Source organism: Saccostrea echinata, unplaced genomic scaffold (assembly GCF_033153115.1).
Source record: "Saccostrea echinata isolate AGI-Se365-2 ecotype Australia unplaced genomic scaffold, CSIRO_AGI_Sech_v1 ptg000022l, whole genome shotgun sequence".
NCBI lineage: Eukaryota > Metazoa > Mollusca > Bivalvia > Ostreida > Ostreidae > Saccostrea > Saccostrea echinata.
In genome coordinates, this window is record NW_026889771.1 from 12,033,417 (window position 1) to 12,055,584 (window position 22,168).

A 22,168-nucleotide genomic window follows, 5' to 3' on the forward strand; every position below is an offset into this window, starting at 1 on the left:
TGTTAAATATCAGTATGTATTGGAACATCATTGATAATTGTCTGTCAATTATCTTCCCAGTAAAGCAGAAAACCACTTATTTCTTAATTAGAAATATTTTTCATGAGTATGACCTCACTTACCAACATTCTGAGGGGGTGGTCCTCTAAATCCTGGTGGGGGTCCACCAAATCCACCAGGTGGTGGACCAAACTGTTGAGGGGCAGATCCTGGAGGCATTCCCTGGAGTGGCTGGTTCCCTGGCATTGGACCTAGTTGTTGCTGAAAAGAAACAAGAAATATCAATCACAAGGTACAATCTTCACACAAATTTTTTTTTTCAGCAGTTTTCAAATTGCTCCTTATTTGGGTGTCTCTAAAGACAATATCATTTTTAAGCTACCCTAATTAATAATTAAAGACATGCAAAAGTTTATTAAACATTAAAAGACACTTTTCAAATGTAGGCAATTTCCTTGGAAATTTGAAATTTGATGCAAAATACTTCTGAAATGCAGTCAGCAGAATGTTTTTCTATACTTCTCTATATACATCACTCTTAGGTCTATTAAATTCCTTTCACAGTTTATGGTCAAAATTGATGATTCTTTCCATAACCAATTACCATTTAATCATCATTAAGTTAATTAATCTGGTGTAAAGTACGAACCTGCATCAGAGGTGGTGGTTCTGACGTCACAGGTGGGGGCTGCTCTCCGACAACAGAAGGTGTTGGCATTATTTGTGTGACCTGTACAACTTGTGGGTCTCCAAGGCCACTGGGAGGAACAGCCATGGGGGCTGAGGATGGGATCTGTTGGGGACCGGGACCCATTGAGGCAGGTAGGGGAGCCGAGTGTGGAATTCCAGGGGGAATGGCACTCCCTGTGTAAGAAAATCAATAAATGTTGGTTGGAATGCAAATTGATGTCAGAATACAATTTCTTTTCAGTCAAAAAAAGAGAAAAAGGTGAAGTGTTTAGTTAAAATCAATATAATAAAAATTTCAGAATTCTTAAGTTTCTGGAATTAATTGCTTGTATTATGCAGCCTTCCCATAGGAAATTTGCACAAACTAAAGTTTGTTACAGTGTCTGATGTAAGTTTACTCCACAACTGATAGCTTTCATTTCCCTTCTTGTCAGATTCTCTATCAAAATAGTTTTTATATTCCAGGTTTGCAGAAATTTGATTTCATTCTTTACCATAAAATAATTACCTGGTAACAATCTTTGGGGAAAATACAGTATATTTTTCATAAATTCTTCACTTACTAATAAGGATATATACTTCTGCACAGCATATGTTTATTAGAGAAAATGAAAATCTGATAGCTTGCACATATTCTGTGCAATCTGTGTATTCTTGTATCATTCTGCATCAATAAAACCCACTGCATATTCCATGAATATAAATTGTGCATTTTTTTTATACTGCACCAAAAAAAAAACCTACTAAATTAAAGGAATTGGAATCCACTGAATTCCACATCACATAAAGCAATGTTATTTGAAGATGTTCCATCCTTTGTTATATTGGGGGGGGGGGGGGGGATTCACTGTATAAGTTAAAAATCATAAATTAATTTTACCTGGTGGCATTCCCTCTACCATGGGATTGATCACCTGGGGTGGGGGTGGGGGTTGTTGTTGCTGTAACATCTGTAGCTGTTGCTGAAGTTGCTGAAGCTGGTTGTTAAGGTGAGCCATGAAGTCCTGGTGCTGTTTCTGCAGATTTGCATACTTCTGCTGTGTTGCTGCACTGATCTGACTAACCACTGCTGCATGTTCATTGAGCAAATTTGTCTGATAAATTAAAAAAAAAAAAAAAAAATCTGTTTTAAATCTCTCTCTCCAAAAAAAAAAAAATCCAGTATACATTGGCAAAAAAAAGTATATGAATATTTTGTAATTTTTTTCTTTTTATGTATATATATATATATAATATATAAAAAAAAAACCTCGTACCTGATAATTTGTTAAAGCTAGAGTTGGATTCTTCAGTTGCTGGAAAAGGAAAAAATGTAATATAAATATATTATCACCAAACTGATTTATTTCTATAAGTGCTATTAAATACATCAAGCAGATATTGCATTTTATATTACTGCAAGATTAACATGTTTGCCAAATGTTAAACTCATCTACCAGTATATATGCATGTAAACATTGCAGTTCAAAATAAAGATTAGTGACAGAATTCTCAATTCAATTTCATTGTAAGCCTATTGTTTTATTTCCATCATACATGTAAATATTAATTTCATGAATAGGAAGTTAGGAAATTTTTTAAAAAGAATACAAGGCAGTTCTGAAGACCTTCCTTCCTTTGTCTATTAATTGGTTTTAACCAATAACCTATTTGATTTATGGTAATTACCGATTACCAGGTATATGTTCTAGTGCAGGTATACCGGTAATCTCTCATGTGACTTATTGGCACATGTATTGGTTTCCAAACACGATTATGGTTATAAATTCTTGAAACTTTATATTTCTTCACGTAAAAGAGATTAATACAACACGATCCAAGTAAATAATCTTTTTTTATTGAATCAACGTTCTCACTTTCATCACATCCAGCACTATAAAGGACAAAATGACCAGTTGTCAGCAATATGACCTCTACCTATATATCAGCACTAGAACCATTTAAAGTTCTTGATCTATATGCTGAACCAAAACATATTTACATGGCCTACTTTTAATTCTCCATTTAAATCCCCTGTTTACAAATTCCGTCTTACAATCTAAGGTCTCTTACGTGCAGAAATATGTATGAGGTATTGTGCATGCATGATTATTTTCATTCAACCAGAAATCCCTGACGTCATGAATTTTCAGAGGAAATCTCCCTCGTAGGATACTGAACTCTGTTTCGAAATTTATCTTTCTAAGACTAAAGTCAAAACACTCACATTGCATCATTCGGCAGGTCATGCCCCTCTTGTGGAGAAAATTTTGTAAACATGCCCGATTAAATTTACTGAAAGAACTCTAGCAGTATAAACAATAACACACATATTCCGTGGAACTTTTACAGGTTTTTGATTATCTCAATATATATAATAGTTATACATGTAATTTAAGTCTCATAAAAATAACTAACAACATTAATCAGATTATTTTAATGTAATTTGATTACCTGACAATTCAATCAACAATTTTGTTTTTGTAACACTTACAATAAAATCAATATATGATCTGTATAAAAATGTTAGACTGTGGAATTTAGATTAACAAAACCTTGTTTGATCATTCTATTAACTGATGAAGTGTACGCTTGAAATAACATGTATTCCATTCAGATAAAAAGGAATTAGTCTACTACGTTGTTAAATGCTGTGTCCTTCAAATACATAAAACGTAGTATTATTGTTGGAAGTTTGTGCTTAAGCCAACGTAACTTGGTTATACTGATCACCAATTTCCTAGATAAGGAACTAACAGAGCACAATGATAGAAGACATTATTCAGCAAGGAAATTCCTATAATCTCATAATGACAATCTCTTTAGGGCTGAGCCCTCTCTCTATATAGTTTCTAATCTTAGTATTGACTTTTATAGCCATGATCAAGTCTGGTGACAAGATACTACATAATTTTATAAAATATTACTTAAACTCATATTTTTTACATTGCATAAATTTTTATCATTATAATCAGGAATGAAAATACATTTTTCCATTGTACTAGTAACTTTTTGTAGTGTATTGGATAGAGAAATCACAGATCAAATAAAATATCAGCAAATTCCTGTTGATACATATGCAATTTATTTGTTTTGGCAGAACAAAGGGAATTCTAACATCATTCTATTTTTAATCCAAGTCAAACCAGACAGATAAAATCTCAGCATCATGAACTATACATACAATCAAACTTTTTTGTGAGGCTGATTCATAAACTGTATGGCAACAAAAAGCATTCCATTACATTGGTGCAATATTCTCTGACTGAAAGAGCCATGTACAAATTATTTCATGGAGATCATAGGACATAATACTAGCTAAGAACAGCAGTCTCAGCTTGAATGTTGCGAGTTTGAATCTTTTATACATGTGATTTTAATATGACATCTAAAACAGAATCACAAAAATCTGCGTTTTCTGTTGAAAATAGAAAAGCTAATTACATAATAATGAAGTACTCTCTTTAATGAATCATTAAATTTTAAGTACACTAGAGGGACTAGTATTATTTATGTCTTTAGATGACTGACACAAACGTAATGCAATGTATCTTGATTAAACGATTATTACTTAAGATGAGTTCAGATCTGTAAAAGTGTAAACAACAACCTAGCTCGTTTATCTAATTCCATAAAATGGGCATAAATTTTAGAAGACTGAACATTAATTCTCATTATATAACCACCTGCTTTAAAAATGAATGTCTACATACAAAACAAGTGTCATCTATGACATCCAAAATGAAGTGAATTATGACATTATGGTTCTAGCAGGCCTTACGGGTTTTATGAAGTAAGATTTAATTAGCATAAAATGCTTATTAGCAATAATATATGGAATACAAAATTCTCAAATCTTTAGATTATCTTTTCAGTCTTTGAATATATATTACAATCATAAACTTTCGAGTCATAATACTTTCTAATGAATAAGGTAAAAATATGCAAATTCCTCCAAAAATTGCAAATGTTTTGTCAGATAGTGGAGATTAAATGATTTAATATGCAGTTTTGGCATTAAATAGCTAATCTTTCAAGTCACTAGTTGTGCACAACCTCCAATTATACTGAATTTCCTCTCATAATTATTTACCTATCACTGGTTTAGGAAATTTTGAGTTTTATTTTTCAATGCTTCCTGTTTTCAAAAACTATTTCACAGAGCACTTATGTTCAATAAACTATCATATTAAATGATAGAATCACATTTTTTCTCCACTTTGAGATCAACTTTTTTATTTTACTAGAACAGTTAAAGAATTTTAATAATAAATATTATATACCATAAATTACCTGTTGAATATTATAGACCACTCAAGTTTTAAAAACCAAACCATTTTTTATTCTATAAATTTCCCTTATTAACACAAGGATAACTAGAGGCCTGTGGGCCTTGACAGTCACCTGAAAATCAGAGCATTTCAATGTAATCTCTTAAACTGAACTATCTATGTGTCATTTATAATTTCCTTTTCTTGCTCTTTTAAATATAACATTCAGATCTTCTTTTTGTCAGCAAAGCAGTTTTTATCATTATCTCAAAACAGCAGCTTGTGGTAAATCAAACATGAAGTATGAGCAACTGAGCAGGAAAATACATTAAATAAACCTATCATTTGAAAGCCAAGTTGTAACTAAAACTACTGGTGGAAAATTGTCAAACCACATACACACCAATAAACAATATATGAAATGATTGAATGTTCCCCATCCTACCTTTTATGACAATTTTGCACCATACAATATTCAAGCTCTTTTTTTGTTTTTTGTTTAATCCAATTTAACATAATTTAAAAAAAAAGATGGAAAACACATGTATGGTTTGCTGTTGAAAAATACCAATACTGCATGACCTTAGCTTTGTACTTGCTACTTTTACACTGCATGGGGAAAATTATTTTGAAGTAATTTTCATAAAATTTCAAACAAAGCTGGTTTGATTAGGTCAACTTGGATATTCTAATATTGCTGAACACCCCCTCCTTCTTTTCTATTCTAAAAATAAACTTTAAAGCAAAGAAGAAAAATAATCAATCCACAAAGAAGAATTTTAATTTATCGGCCGTAATTCTATCAGCACTGCAATGACGTACCAATGGCTGCACCTCTCGGCTAAGCTTATCAGAGCCAAAATAATGTACCTTCACTGAGTTTTCATTCATACCTCATTAGTAGCTAGTACTGAAATAACTTTTGTGTGGGCTCAAACAATGTAAACATCTTCTTTGGTTTGTGAAAAAGTTCCTTGGACTGAAATACACTGAGATGCTGAGGGCTGTTGGAAAGTCAAATCTTTCACATCTAATACCAATATTAAAGGTCTAATTGTAATGAATTTTCCAATAAAACTATCTCATTTTGTTTTATTTTTGCTCTGTTAAAACCAAGCAGTTCTTTTTCATACATTTTTAAATCATAGATTTATTAAGATCTATTGAAAAATTTTAAATAACATTTATAAGATAGGAACAGTTCAAATGCAGTGAAACATTATATTATCTCAAACTAAGGAAGACTAGGGAAAAAAAATCATTGTACACTTTTTTAACATTCCTGATATTTGACAATTAGCAATAAGCATTCAGGAAAGACCCAAGGTCAACTCTACATACAAAGCAGTAAAACAAAATATACAAATAAACAAATTTACCTTGAACATCTCACCCATAATCAATCTTAGTTTCATTATCACTTAATACCTTGTTAAACAAGAAAACAAATGATTAAGCTGCTCTGGTTTTTTGGCATAATCAGTTTTAAAAAAAAAAAAAAAAGATGTTTAAGAAGAAGAAAATTTGATCACCATAAACAAACTGATCAAAAGAGTAATGATCTACAATGTAAACAAGTCAGGATCTTCCAGCTTGGCCTAATGCTCTGGTTCAGGACCTTGTGTTATACTTGGTACAAACAAACTCCCTATCTTATAGTACAATATTCTTTTTCAGATCTTTGTTTACATGTATGTACATGTATTATAGACTCAATTCTACTGGACCAGGGTTTTTTTTCACCCTATAGACTACAATTTTCAAGATCTTGAAGGCTTTTTGTATCCCATGGGACATGGGGCACTATCTGTTTAGATTTTTACTTTGGTGATAAATGACAATCAGCACCTGGAATCTATTCAATAAATTAAAGTGGAAAAGGGGGAATGAGAAATGTTACAATAGCATGTTTTAGAGTATTTCAGGGCATTTCTACTTGATTTTGATAGACTTGGAAGAGTATAATCTGTATTCCTTAACATATTGATACCATGTGCACATAAACATGCCGTGTTGAAAATGTATATTAATTGTCAAAACTTAAGAGCAATGAACTTCAGAGAACTAAATCAAATCCAAAATACATGTATAATAATTTACTACACCAATTAATGAAGATAATCAAGCAAAATTTACAATGTCGGTACAAGGTGTGTATAGCCAATACGTCCACTCCAACAAGAGTCATGACTTTTTCGTAAAGCTTTATCTTTATAGATACAGTCCCTTTGCTTTGTACTTCAATGAAATAAATTTGTACTCTATGAAAAATAATCACGATTACAAATTCAAAACTTTTGAAGTTCAAATAAACAACTTGAAACGATACATGTAACAATTTTTCAAAAACAAATATTAATGATGAATTATTAACAAAAGGAAAACATTTGTCGAAATTTGTCAATCAAAATGTAAATGGAAGTGACCGAGACCATCAAATTGCAAAAAGTTGTCTAGAGTGTCTTGTCAGAGATGTAAATACAAAGAGGCGCGGCCATGTTAAACTATTCACCTGACGTTGGAAAGACAAACATAAATATCAATTCTCATTCATTAATATCCTAGAAAACATCTCTCAATTAGAAGTGCATGGAAAATTCTGCTGAAGAAAATAGAACACACGCGCATACAATATATAAACAATTTTTTTTATCCCTTTGCTTGAGAATGCCAGCAGACAACTTGTGATATGCCCTAATGACGCCAATGGTACAATGTATGCCAACAAATTTACGCATTTGATAACATGCTAGGAATATTGAAACAATTAATGAATCGTGTGCAAAAATGTTGTCTCCTGGTCTTGTGAATGACGGTTAAAACCATTATAAAATATATGTGGTATCATTCTTAAGTGTTTTGCAATAACGTGAAATTCTTCAGAGGTGCTATAATATGCTGTCATTCAACATGATCTTAATATTCCTTAATGCTTCATATACATACTAATCATTGTCCTCTATAGAACACAAATATGATGTACTTGCAATATTGTTGCATAACATGACAGCCAAGAGGTCAATACCCAGGGTATTACTGGACAGATTGTAAAAAGATGTCATCAAAGGTACAGATTTTGTTCAGCAAAATGAAGGGGTAGATTGTACATCAAAACAAATGATGGATGCACAGCAGAAAATTTGATCAACTGTAAAATACAGATTGTCCCTATGACCCAAAGGCCGGGGAATTTTCCCGCCTATAATGATGTAATCCCCCCGTTATTCTGATATTCCCCGTCAACCCCGTTAGGAGAGGAACCCCATACCCCCTTCTACTTTTTTAAAGCCTGTAAGTAAAATTTGCATTTCATTTAATTATGAATGTTAACCTCACAATTTGTTTTTATACAAATTCACAATTTGTGGCAAAAATCCTTTACTCATAAACAAAACCACTGTTAAGAGTTTTGTGGCAGTTCTACCAGAATGATATGAATCACTTGAAAAGCATAAAACCTGTCCTCTTAAAGCAAAGTTTTGCAAATTAATAACTGATGTCCCTTCTAACAGTTAGACAATATATTTAATGAGAACTGAAATTAACTGCTCTTCATAAGACTCTGTATATTTTATTAATGCATTAATTTACACTGACTCAATAATCTTTGGTAAGTTATTTTGAACCACTTAATAAATCATAGATATTAAACAAAAAATGTTGTACTTCAAGAAATGATTCAGAAATGCATTTCTATAAAAGCATGGATTTAATGATGAAGAATTCAAGGTGTATGATTTTTTTTTTTTTAATGTAACTTCATACAATTTCAAAGATCCTTTGGATAACTATAACAAATAACTGACAATCATGTCAACATAACTCAAGAAAAATAATTCATCATTGCATTGTTTTCATCTTCCTTAACCAAAAGTTATTTTATATCGCATAATTACATGAAAAGAAGAAAAAAGGATCCCCACCCCAAACTCACACACAAACACACACACACAAGAAAGTCCCAGATTTCCTCACAATGTGACTTACAGTATAGCAAACACCTACAAACCATATATATGCACCTTAACAAAATTGTGCACATCCATCAAAAGACAGACCCCCCAAAAACTCCATTGTAATTGATTATATATCATTTTCTTGTTTTTACAAATGTTACAATTATGCACTTTCTCTAGATGAAACACTTCTATATAAAATAATCATGAATGACTATTTTCCTTGTTTCAATTTAAACAAGCAATAAAATTGCAAGCAACATGGTTGTTATGTGTACCAGTTGCATGTAATTTTTTTTTTAAACAACCGATTTTGCTTTGGAATGTTTCCTAATAAAATGCAATATACCAATGTAAATTTCATAATGAGAGATAGAGTACAGCTTCTACAACGTAACTTTCATCATACATTACGTTTAACATACCAGGTAAATCTATGTTGATGATATGAAACTCAGTCAAGTGAAACGGAACATCAATGTTTCACGTGAATACGTTTTACTAGGTTATATCGTAGAAGTACAACTTGATGTAATGTTTGATTTATAGCGAAGGGCACTTATCAAAGGCAGTGATAAGAATTTATAAATAAAAGATTAAGCTTTAATACAGGACAATAGATATTTGTCATTTTATTTTTCTCACTATTTTTTTAGAGAAATCTACGTCTTAATTATTCATGTCAATATTATGTAAACTAAAGGCACATATTTTATAAAACTGTAACAACTGTAATGTAACTCAACAATCCAAGGTCAAGGCCAAGATCAAAGGTCTTTGGCTGCATGCTTATATAACAGTGTTTAATTTAATAGTGTTTTGTTTTGCATATGTACTATGCCTAAATAGTAGTCATGGTTTGAGAGATTGCAAACGATGAAGGCAAGTGCACTGTATGTCAAACCCTGACTACTATTTAATAGGCATTATTACTACAAGCAAAACTCAACACTATTTGGGGGGGGGGGGGGGGGGATACATTGATGCACAGAGAAATTTTCATGCATAAGGCATTGTGTGGAAATTGAAAATGGATGATGTCAAAGCTTTTTGGTTTCCTACCTTCTTCTGAAATCTCAGTAAAAAAAAATTGACAAAAAACATTCTTAAACAATTTAAACACTAACAGTTTATTCAATATTGAATTTTATGTATGATCATATAGTATTAAGTGTATTAGATGCGTGTTTAAATTTCCCACCCCTATAAAAGTGTCATTAATATGCTGAATGGTGTATATATATATACACAATTTTATATACAACAATTAAATAAAGTTGGTGCCTCCATCCCTAAGCGACTTATTTTGTTTGCACACATTCCATATACTGAGAATTTTCTTTTAGATTCTTTAATCAAGCACATTAAATCAAAAAGCATGCATTTCAATGAATCTGTGGTACATGTACCAGTTCCTGAAATGATGTGTTACTGTAAATGATTAATCTGAACTCTATTTATTTATTTTGTGTCGATCATATGAAACTTTCAAAACTATGTATGTAACAATGGTATAGCATCAGACTAGATTGTCCAAGAGGTGATGAGTTCAGCTGCCCCCAGTGTGGGGCCGCTAACCAAGTTTCTCCAGAGAGGGAATGGGAGGTGCTTTTGTGACATTGATATAAGTAGGATTTTCTATTTAAAAACTAACTGCTTTATCATGTAATATTTTGGAAAATGTTTTTTTCCATACATTTTCCAAATGCACTCTATAAAAACCAAGTGATTACATTTATAACCATTAAAAAGTATGACAAGAAGCATATCTCCACCTTATAATAAATCTTCCATGTTCATTAGACTCATGAATTTTTAATTAGAACATTGTTGATGCTAATTAGATGACCTTGAAGGCTGTGAACTGTTCTTAAACCATCAATTGAAAATAAAGAGTCAGAAAGGCCTGACACATATTTCCCTCCAAATAATTTCCAGAAGTCTTCTAGCATTCTAAACTCTTCAATGCCACATTATATCTTTCTGACAAGAAAGATGTACATGATAGAGCTAGTGGAAGCACTCAACAAACTTAAAACCCAGTGATGTAATTCTGTTCTTGGTTTTGGCAATAGCAGATAGATACATTGTACTTAGAATCATGTTCTGTCAACATCAGATAATGGAACAACAAAAGGTATCCTTCAATGGCATGCATGCATTGTTTTCAAATTGGATATAAATACATTTATAACAACACAATGACTTAAGTTCCGCCATTGTTAAAGTGTATAAATATAATCTTTCAATCATCATTTATATATCAGTCCCCGTGCTTCCAAAGTGTCAAAATAGTGGAAACTGTGACTCAGATCTTTAAAGGAATTGATTCCATCATTAACTAATGAATTAATTGTCTCAGGGTTGTCCCTAAGACCCAGGGGCCAGGAAATTTCCCTGCTTATTATGACGTTTTCCCTTGGTTATTTAGGTATTCCCCCTAAACTCCCCATTAGGGGAGGAACCCCAAACCCCCTTCTACTTTTTTAATGTCCCCTTCTATTTCAACTCTTAGGGACAACCCTGTGTCTCCAAGAAATCATTTTGTGGTTAAATTAGTTAATAAGACAGTATTTAAATTTAAATCTATGGGATATGCTAATTATAATATATAGAGCATAAGCTGCTCCACTTTCAACCAAATAAAATGTGAAATAAATAGAAAGAAAATTTGAATATTTATAGCAAGTTTTGTTTTATATGACAGAAAATATTAATCATGTTCAATACACTCTTTGTTCCACTTTATATCAATCATGGATATAGATCAACAAAACTGGAATTAATTTAATATTTTTAAACACAATTATCTGCATAAAATAAAGGATCCTTTCTTTTTATAGAATACAATCATTATCTAAAATAAAACAATTTGTTACTTCATGAATTCTAGCTCACTTAAAGGATATGCTTTCACTGATGTAAAACATATACCCACAGTACAGTGTACTGGGTATATAGTCCACAAACTCAAAACATATAAATAACATTGCAAGTACTTCAGAATCTTTAAGATCTTTATTGCAGAAAAAAAAATATCTGAAATTGGATGCAAGATGCCTCTACATGTATAGAATTAATGCTGAAAAACTGATTTACAGAACCACATTTAAGTCACCCCCCCCCCCCTTCTTTCATATATTTCGCCATGTGCTCACATCAAAATATAAAAGCGAGAGTTTAAGAGTCAGATGAATTTCAGATTATGTACCTCAAGTGTTTATAATGATGTCTCGCATGTAGAAAACTTGTAACTAGGTCAATTCCAAGAACTGATGACTAAATTCCTTCCACTATCTGTCATTATACTAATCGACTGGTACCGTGTCTTAAAAAAATTGAGCACTATATCATCTGTCTACCACCCTTCCAAATTTAGAAAGTTCAATATTTATGTTGACCACAAATACAAGTATGCATTTAGATTTTGAGGTAAGAACAATACTGAATTAATAATTTTCAAATTACAAATGCAAGGAGTAATATAGAATTTTGTTTAATAATAAAAAAAAAGTTCATGAATTTTCATCACATTGAATGACAATGTCTCAAAAATCCACCAGATCAACCAAAGTGTGATGCATTTTCAATAAAACACATGAAAATAACTTTGTGTATGTGTTTGAAAGTCTGTGTACTTTCAGTGGGCAAATCATATCTTATACAGAGATATGAAAGTTCTGCAAAATAAAGTGATAATAAATGTAAAACAAGAAAATTTTCCAATATCCATGGTTGAAACTAGAATTGATAAGCAAATTGGACTTTATGTTGCAAAATACCATATTTCTACAATTACTTTCACCTACAGTGGGTTTCCCAATGATTTTGTAATAAGGCAATATATGAGTAATATATGTTCTCGTGTACTCTTGTGACGTCTTAAGGTGAAGTAGCCATTTACTTAATAAAAGCCATCTGTATGCCTTCCCATATGTGTCACCAAAGAGAGCCAAGGTACAGGTTCTTCTAACTCGGACATCAATCTTTTTGCGTACAACTCCGGTCCAAGTCTCTAAGCTCTAAATCAAAACTGCAGTGTAATTAAGGTGGCAATCTTAATGATCCATTAATTACAGAAACGTTCCGAGACAAAAAAATTAAATCTTCAATGCTAAACTCATTACAGAACTTTGATTTGACATTGTAATCTAAGCTGAGTTGTCTGTTGACATATACTATACTCCACAATGTAAAATCAAGAAGCGATCTGTTGCACTTAATGCCCATTTAAAGAAATAGTGATCGCTTCAGAAAAATTTGCTCTTTGACAGTTGAACAGACATTTTAAGTGCATATATTTGTTATAAAGAGTATGGTTGACACAGATTTTTTTCTGCTACAGTGCATTGCACCTGAGTAATGATATCTTTAAGCTGAGATCAGCAAAATGTTGTAAATGATATGTCCATGACAGAATTAACTGACGGCCCACAGGGGACAAACTCCATCACTGGCTTGTCCTTTGTCGTTGCTGGAGTGTCTGGATGATTCACATAATGCACCCAACATTAACCCAAAACAAACACCTCTTTATTTGCTCCTGCCCATTATCAGGGTCTTAGGGAGCTTAAATGCACCAATGTTTTTTCTTAAATGCAAGTTAATATACCTCTTTACAGTTAAATGCTTTATATGTTCAAAATGTTATTTCCTAGCTGTCACATGAGCTTTGGGGCATATAGCACTACGGAGAAACCTACTATTTTGTAGCAAATTATACAAACAAAATGAAACAGCTTTACTGATCTCAAAATATATATATAGAAAATAAATAAAACATGCTCCCATACTTCACATTTATAGTAATGCACTAATTTTTGCATTTTATTCATCAAGCGTGCCTTATCTATCTACCTCTTTGCATTTATCATTTATTTATCATTTATATGTTCTTGTAATCTCTATATACTATTGTAAAATGGTGATGAGATTCAAATAAATGAATGAAAAAAAATATTTACACTATTCCAAGGTTGCAGTAACAATTATTAAGTGGACATTATAACAATTAAACTAATAGCAAACAAAGTGCATGTAAGGAATGACTTTGCAGTCTGAAGCCAAGACTGAATCAAAAGCTTTGTTGGTAAACTAATAAGTACTTATCTTTAAGGTTTTAAAATTATTTGTCAATATATTAATCGATCATTATGTTTCCATGGCTAGGATTGATCAGGATTTCATTGTACTTAATAACTAGGTATCTGGTATACTGTCTTTACATGAATTATTTCCTCTAGACCATGCAGCCAATAAAAACAAGTTCGACAGCCACTTAGCAAGTTCAACTATCGGACAGTCAATAGAAATTATATATACGGTGAACTTGTAGGTTAATTACATATATGTTTAACTTGTAGATAATTATGTTCATGGAATGTCTAAACATGAAGATATCTTTAGAAAACTTTTCAATGGCTGTTATTCACTATTACCGGTATGATCGATGGATGGATCGAGTTCTGATCATATAATCAGCTTACTAGTCTATATATTATCAAGCTTTAAAACTTTGTTTATTTCTTACTTGACCAACTTACCTAAGAAAATGTAAACAATAAAACTCTCTCATTTGTCAAATTATTTGCCGTACAAAAAAAATTTTTAAAAATTGATGGGAAATCAAAGATAAATCACTCATGTTATAACCACAGAATATAATAAAACAAGGTATTATAAAAAAAAAAAAACGAGAACACATATTACTGTGAATAAGGAAGTACTGCCAAAAATATCAGTCACCACCTCCAACAAGACAGTGACATGTAAAGACACTAGTATAAAGAGGACAATCAACTACCGATCCACTTATCACGCACCAGTAACACCTGCGGAAGATTAAACCCAGCTGATCAGCCTATAGGACATTCACTATAGCACACACATGAGGATATCTGAACTATCAGTCTGATGCCTCATTGAAATCTGTTAGAATATGAACCTTGACATTGATCAACTTTACTTCAAGTAATGTCGAACAAGTATTCTTTTTCAAGAGCATGTAATTTTCCATCGTTGGAAATCCACGGTCAGTCTCGCTTCTCTACTTGGGTAGGAGAAACGAGACAGACCCATCCTCACAATGTCAAGGTTTTGTGATTTCGGAACTCCACACAAACCCTCGACATAAATCGCTATTTAAAAGTTGGGCTAAAAAGCTACTACATGTATTTCATTTGTTCTTGGTCTAGGACTGGAACCAATCAGACAAGAGGCCCATGGGCCACATCGCTCACCTGAGCACAGTGGATAGGCAAAAGCACAAATCAGTTCAGTATTGAAAAGATTCCGGGGGGGGGGGGGGGGGGGGGGGGGCTTGAATTTTAAACTACCTGATGATGCTTCCATGTCAAAATAACAAATGGCTTTGTTGTACTTGAGAAGATTTTAAAACTAGAAATATGTCCATAGGACATGAATGCCCCGCCAAGGGTATATTAGTAATGCAACATTTTAACACAAATTGAGAAAAGTGAGGTCAAGGTCAAAGGAAAGGTCAAGGTCAAAAAATATTGCTGCAGTTGAATAGCTTACATCAGTATGTATCAGCATATGACGTTTGATTCAGAAACTAATTTAAGAAAAGTGAGGTCAAGATCAAAGGAAAGGTCAAGATCAAAAAATGTTGATGTAGTTGAAAAGGTTACATCAGTATGTATTAGCATATGAAGTTTGATGAAAATATTATGAATGGTTTCTTTAAAACTGAGCTAAACACTAATTTAAGAAAAGTGAGGTCAAGGTCAAAGGAAAGGTCAAGGTCAAAAAATATTGATGCAGTTGAATAGCTCTCATCAGTATGTATCAGCATATGAAGTTTGACACTAATTTAAGAAAAGTGAGGTCAAGGTCAAAGGAAAGGTCAAGGTCAAAAAATGTTGATGCAGTTGAATAGCTCTCATCAGTATGTATCAGCATATGAAGTTTGATGACACTATCTTGAATGGTATCTTTAAAACTGATCTAAAAACTTATTTAAGAAAAGTGAGGTCAAGGTCAAAGGAAAGGTCAAGGTAAAAAATATTGATGCAGATGAATAGCTCTCATCAGTATGTATCAGCATATGAAGTTTGTTAAAAATATCTTGAATGGTTTCATTAAAACTGAGCTAAACATTAATTTAAGAAAAGTGAGGTCAAGGTCAAAATAAAGGTCAAGGTCAAAAAAATGTTGATGCAATTGAATAGCTTACATCAGTATGTATCAACATATGAAGTTTGATTACACTATCTTGAATGGTATCTTTAAAACTGAGCTAAACACTAATTTAAGAAAAGTGAGGTCAAGGTCAAAGGAAAGGTCAAGGTCAAAAAATGTTGATGCAGTTGCATAGCCCCCATCAATATCTATCAGCATATGAAGTTTGATAAAAATATCTTGGATAGTTTCTTTGAAACTGAGCTTTGAACAGAGCTAAACGCAAAGTGTGACGGAAGGACAGACGGAAGGACAGAAGGACGGAAGGACGGAAGACGGACATGACAAACACTATATGCCCCGGCCATATTCATGGCGGGGCATAAAAATTTTCTGATATATTCCTTTGTAAAAATTTGATCCCCCCTTGTGGCTCCTCCCTATCCCAGGGGTCATCATTTGAACAAACTGGAATCTACACTACCTGAGGATGCTTCCATATCAATATGACTAAACATAGCTTTTCTGTTCTTGAGAAGAAATATTTTTTCTATATGTTCTTATGTTACATTCGATCCTCCATTGTGGCCCCGTCCTACTCTCGGGGGTCATCATTTGAACAAACTTGAATCTACACTACCTGAAGATGCTTCCATATCAATATGACTAAACATAGCTTTTCTGTTCTTGAGAAGAAATATATTTTCTATGTGTTCTTATGTAAAATTTTCTATCCCCCTATTGGGCCCCACCCTACCCTCGGGGGTCATCATTTGAACAAAATTGAATTTACACTACCTGATGATGCTTCCATATCAAAATGACTAATCATGGCTTTGCAGTTCTTCATCAGAAGAAATCTTCCTTTATATTTCTATTTCAGACTTTGATCCTCCATTGTGGCCCCACCCAACCCCAGGGGGGCAACATTTGAACAAACTTGAATCTACACTACCTGAGTATACTTCCACATAAATATGATCAATCAGGGCTTTGCTGTTCTTGAGAAGAAGATTTTTAAAGATTTTTCCTATATATCTCTATGTAAAACTTTTATCCTCCTTTGGGGCCCCACCCTACCCCCAGGGGTCATGATTTGGACATACTTAAATCTATACTACCTTAGGATGCTTCCATATCAATATGATCAATTAGGGCTTTGCTGTTATTAAGAAGAAGATTTTTAAAGATTTTTCCTATATATTTCTATGTAAAACTTTGATCCTCCATTGTGGCCCCGTCCTACCCCCGGGGGTCATGATTTGAACAAACTTGAATCTACACTACCTGAGGATGCTTCCATATAAATATGACCAATCATGGCTTTGCTGTTCTTGAGAAGAAGATTTTTAAAGGTTTTTCCCATATATTTCTATGTAAAACTTTGATCCTCCTTTGGGGCCCCGCCCTACCCCCAGGGGTCATGATTTGAACAAACTTGAATCTACACTACCTGAGGATGCTTCCATATAAATACGACTCATCATGGCTTTGCTGTTCTTGAGGAGAGGATTTTTAAAGATTTTTCCCATATAATTCTATGTAAAACTTTGATCCTCCATTGTAGCCCCGCCCTACCCCCGGGGGTCATGATTTGAACAAACTTGAATTTACACTACCTGAGGATGCTTCCATATAAATATGACTCATCATGGGTTTGCTGTTCTTGAGGAGAAGATTTTTAAAGGTTTTTCCCATATATTTCTATGTAAAACGTTGATCCTCCATTGTGGCCCCGCCCTACCCCCGGGGGTCATGATTTGAACAAACTTGAATTTACACTACCTGAGGATGCTTCCATTTAAATATGACTCATCATGGCTTTGCTGTTCTTGAGAAGAAGATTTTTAAAGGTTTTTCCTATATATTTCTATGTAAAACTTTGATCCTCCATTGTGGCCCCACCCTACCCCCGGGGGTCATGATTTGAACAAACTTGAATTTACACTACCTGAGGATGCTTCCATATAAATATGACTCATCATGGCTTTGCTGTTCTTGAGAAGAAGATTTTTAAAGGTTTTTCCCCATATATTTCTATGTAAAACTTTGATCCTCCATTGTGGCCCCGCCCTACCCCCGGGGGTCATGATTTGAACAAACTTGAATTTACACTACCTGAGGATGCTTCCATTTAAATATGACTCATCATGGCTTTGCTGTTCTTGAGAAGAAGATTTTTAAAGGTTTTTCCTATATATTTCTATGTAAAACTTTGATCCTCCATTGTGGCCCCACCCTACCCCCGGGGGTCATGATTTGAACAAACTTGAATTTACACTACCTGAGGATGCTTCCATATAAATATGACTCATCATGGCTTTGCTGTTCTTGAGAAGAAGATTTTTAAAGGTTTTTCCCCATATATTTCTATGTAAAACTTTGATCCTCCATTGTGGCCCCGCCCTACCCCCGGGGGTCATGATTTGAACAAACTTGAATCTACACTACCTGAGGATGCTTCCACATGAGTTTCATCTTCCCTGGCTTTGTGGTTCTTGAGAAGAAGATTTTTAAAAGATGCTATTAATTTTTCACTAATTCTTTATTATCTCCCCTTGAAAGAGGGCGTGGCCCTTCATTTGAACAAACTTGAATCCCCTCCACCCAAGGATACTTTGTGGCAAGTTTGGTTGAAATTGGCCCAGTGGTTCTTGAGAAGAAGTCGAAAATGTGAAAAGTTTACAGACAGACGGACGGACAGACGGACTACAGACAAAATGTGATCAGAAAAGCTCACTTGAGCCTTCGGCTCAGGTGAGCTAAAAACAGCTTTTATTGTAGGTAAGTTTTGTAAACAAATATGACTCGTCTTTAAATCGGAAAGTGTTGATATTGTAGGATTTGTGACTAGTTACATTAAATGAAACATCGGGGATTACTTTTTGGAAGAACCCTCCTAACAATCACAAAAGATATGCTCTGGAGTTGGGTCATTTTAAAACGACGGCTTTGAAAAATATATTCTCATTGGTTAGTTTATAATTAACCACTACGTCATGTGTAACCACAAGCCCAACTTTTAAATAGTGACTTATGTCAAGGGTGTGTGGGGAGTTCCGAAATTACAAAACCTTGACATTGTGAGGATGAGACAGACCGTGTGTTTCCGATGATAATTTTTAGATGTACGAATGTATATCCAACCCAGTCCTTTAGCTTACTTAAAAAATTGCAAAGAAATGTAATTACAGAATGTAGACAAGAGGCCCATGGGCCACATCGCTCACCTGAGTAACTTTGGCCATGCTGTTCATTACCAGACTCCCCCCTTGTAATACCTATTGTGGCCCCACCCTCCCCCAGGGGCCATGATTTGAACAATTTAGAATCTACACTACCCCAGGATGCTTCCACATAAGTTTCAGTTTTCCTGGTCCAGTGGTTCTTGAGAAAATTTTTAAAGATTTTTCCTATATATTTCAATGTAAAACTTGGGATTCCCCCTATTGTGGCCCCGCCCTATCCCCTGGGTCATGATTTGAATAATTTAGAGTGAACACTACTTGAGGATGCTTCCACATAAGTTTCAGCTTTTCTGGCCCAGTGGTTCTTGAGAAGAAGATTTTTAAAGATTTTTCCTATATATTTCAATGTAAGACTTGTATTTCCTATTGTGGCCCCGCCCTACCCCCGGGGGTCATGATTTGAACAATTTAGAATCTACACTACCCCAGGATGCTTCCACATAAGTTTCAGCTTTTCTGGCCCAGTGGTTCTTGAGAAGAAGATTTTTAAAGATTTTTCCTATATATTTCAATGTAAGACTTGTATTTCCTATTGTGGCCCCGCCCTACCCCCGGGGGTCATGATTTGAACAATTTAGAATCTACACTACCCCAGGATGCTTCCACATAAGTTTCAGCTTTTCTGGCCCAGTGGTTCTTGAAAAGAAGATTTTTAAAGATTTTTCCTATATATTTCAATGTAAGACTTGTATTTCCTATTGTGGCCCCGCCCTACCCCCGGGGGTCATGATTTTTACAATTTAGAATCTACACTACCCCAGGATGCTTCCACATAAGTTTCAGCTTTTCTGGCCCAGTGGTTCTTGAGAAGAAGATTTTTAAAGATTTTTCCTATACATATTTCAATGTAAAACTTGGATTCCCTATTGTGGCCCCGCCCTACCCTCGGGGGTCATGATTTAAACAATTTAGAATCTACACTACCCCAGGATGCTTCCACATAAGTTTCAGCTTTTCTGGCCCAGTGGTTCTTGAGAAGAAGTTTTTTAAAGATTTTTCCTATATATTTCAATGTAAAACTTGTATTTCCTATTGTGGCCCCGCCCTACCCCCGGGGTCATGATTTGAACAATTTAGAATCTACACTACCTCAGGATGCTTCCACATAAGTTTCAGTTTTTCTGGCCCAGTGGTTCTTGAGAAGAAGATTTTTAAAGATTTTTCCTATATATTTCAATGTAAAACTTGGATTCCCTATTGTGGCCCCGCCCTTCCCCCGGGGGTCATGATTTGAACAATTTAGAATCTACACTACCCCAGGATGCTTCCACATAAGTTTCAGTTTTTCTGGCCCAGTGGTTCTTGAGAAGAAGATTTTTAAAGATTTTTCCTATATATTTCAATGTAAAACTTGGATTCCCTATTGTGGCCCCGCCCTACCCCCAGGGGTCATGATTTTTACAATTTAGAATCTACACTATCCCAGGATGCTTCCACATAAGTTTCAGCTTTTCTGGCCCAGTGGTTCTTGAGAAGAAGATTTTTAAAGATTTTTCCTATATATTTCAATGTAAAACTTGGATTCCCTATTGTGGCCCCGCCCTACCCCCGGGGGTCATGATTTTTACAATTTAGAATCTACACTACCCCAGGATGCTTCCACATAAGTTTCAGCTTTTCTGGCCCAGTGGTTCTTGAGAAGAAGATTTTTAAAGATTTTTCCTATATATTTCAATGTAAAACTTGGATTCCCTATTGTGGCCCCGCCCTACCCCCGGGGGTCATGATTTTTACAATTTAGAATCTACACTACCCCAGGATGCTTCCACATAAGTTTCAGCTTTTCTGGCCCAGTGGTTCTTGAGAAGAAGATTTTTAAAGATTTTTCCTATATATTTCAATGTAAAACTTGGATTCCCTATTGTGGCCCCGCCCTACCCCCGGGGGTCATGATTTGAACAATTTAGAATCTACACTACCCCAGGATGCTTCCACATAAGTTTCAGCTTTTCTGGCCCAGTGGTTCTTGAGAAGAAGATTTTTAAAGATTTTTCCTATATATTTCAATGTAAGACTTGTATTTCCTATTGTGGCCCCGCCCTACCCCCGGGGGTCATGATTTGAACAATTTAGAATCTACACTACCCCAGGATGCTTCCACATAAGTTTCAGCTTTTCTGGCCCAGTGGTTCTTGAAAAGAAGATTTTTAAAGATTTTTCCTATATATTTCAATGTAAGACTTGTATTTCCTATTGTGGCCCCGCCCTACCCCCGGGGGTCATGATTTTTACAATTTAGAATCTACACTACCCCAGGATGCTTCCACATAAGTTTCAGCTTTTCTGGCCCAGTGGTTCTTGAGAAGAAGATTTTTAAAGATTTTTCCTATACATATTTCAATGTAAAACTTGGATTCCCTATTGTGGCCCCGCCCTACCCTCGGGGGTCATGATTTAAACAATTTAGAATCTACACTACCCCAGGATGCTTCCACATAAGTTTCAGCTTTTCTGGCCCAGTGGTTCTTGAGAAGAAGTTTTTTAAAGATTTTTCCTATATATTTCAATGTAAAACTTGTATTTCCTATTGTGGCCCCGCCCTACCCCCGGGGTCATGATTTGAACAATTTAGAATCTACACTACCTCAGGATGCTTCCACATAAGTTTCAGTTTTTCTGGCCCAGTGGTTCTTGAGAAGAAGATTTTTAAAGATTTTTCCTATATATTTCAATGTAAAACTTGGATTCCCTATTGTGGCCCCGCCCTTCCCCCGGGGGTCATGATTTGAACAATTTAGAATCTACACTACCCCAGGATGCTTCCACATAAGTTTCAGTTTTTCTGGCCCAGTGGTTCTTGAGAAGAAGATTTTTAAAGATTTTTCCTATATATTTCAATGTAAAACTTGGATTCCCTATTGTGGCCCCGCCCTACCCCCAGGGG

The 22,168-nt window shown here is 34.3% G+C and overlaps 1 protein-coding gene across 3 annotated transcripts in view; it reads right to left on the bottom strand.

Moving 5' to 3' along the window:
- Positions 1 to 22,168, bottom strand: part of LOC133190419 (calcium homeostasis endoplasmic reticulum protein-like) — a 74,050-nt gene that overhangs the window by 2,287 nt on the left and 49,595 nt on the right. For all 3 annotated transcript variants that reach the window (XM_061326047.1, XM_061326046.1, XM_061326045.1), the window contains exons 9-12: positions 1,947 to 1,985; positions 1,571 to 1,784; positions 650 to 864; positions 123 to 261 (exon numbers count right to left, since the gene is read on the bottom strand). In XM_061326047.1, the coding sequence (XP_061182031.1) occupies positions 123 to 261; positions 650 to 864; positions 1,571 to 1,784; positions 1,947 to 1,985 (607 nt within the window). The remainder of the gene's footprint in view (positions 1 to 122; positions 262 to 649; positions 865 to 1,570; positions 1,785 to 1,946; positions 1,986 to 22,168) is intronic.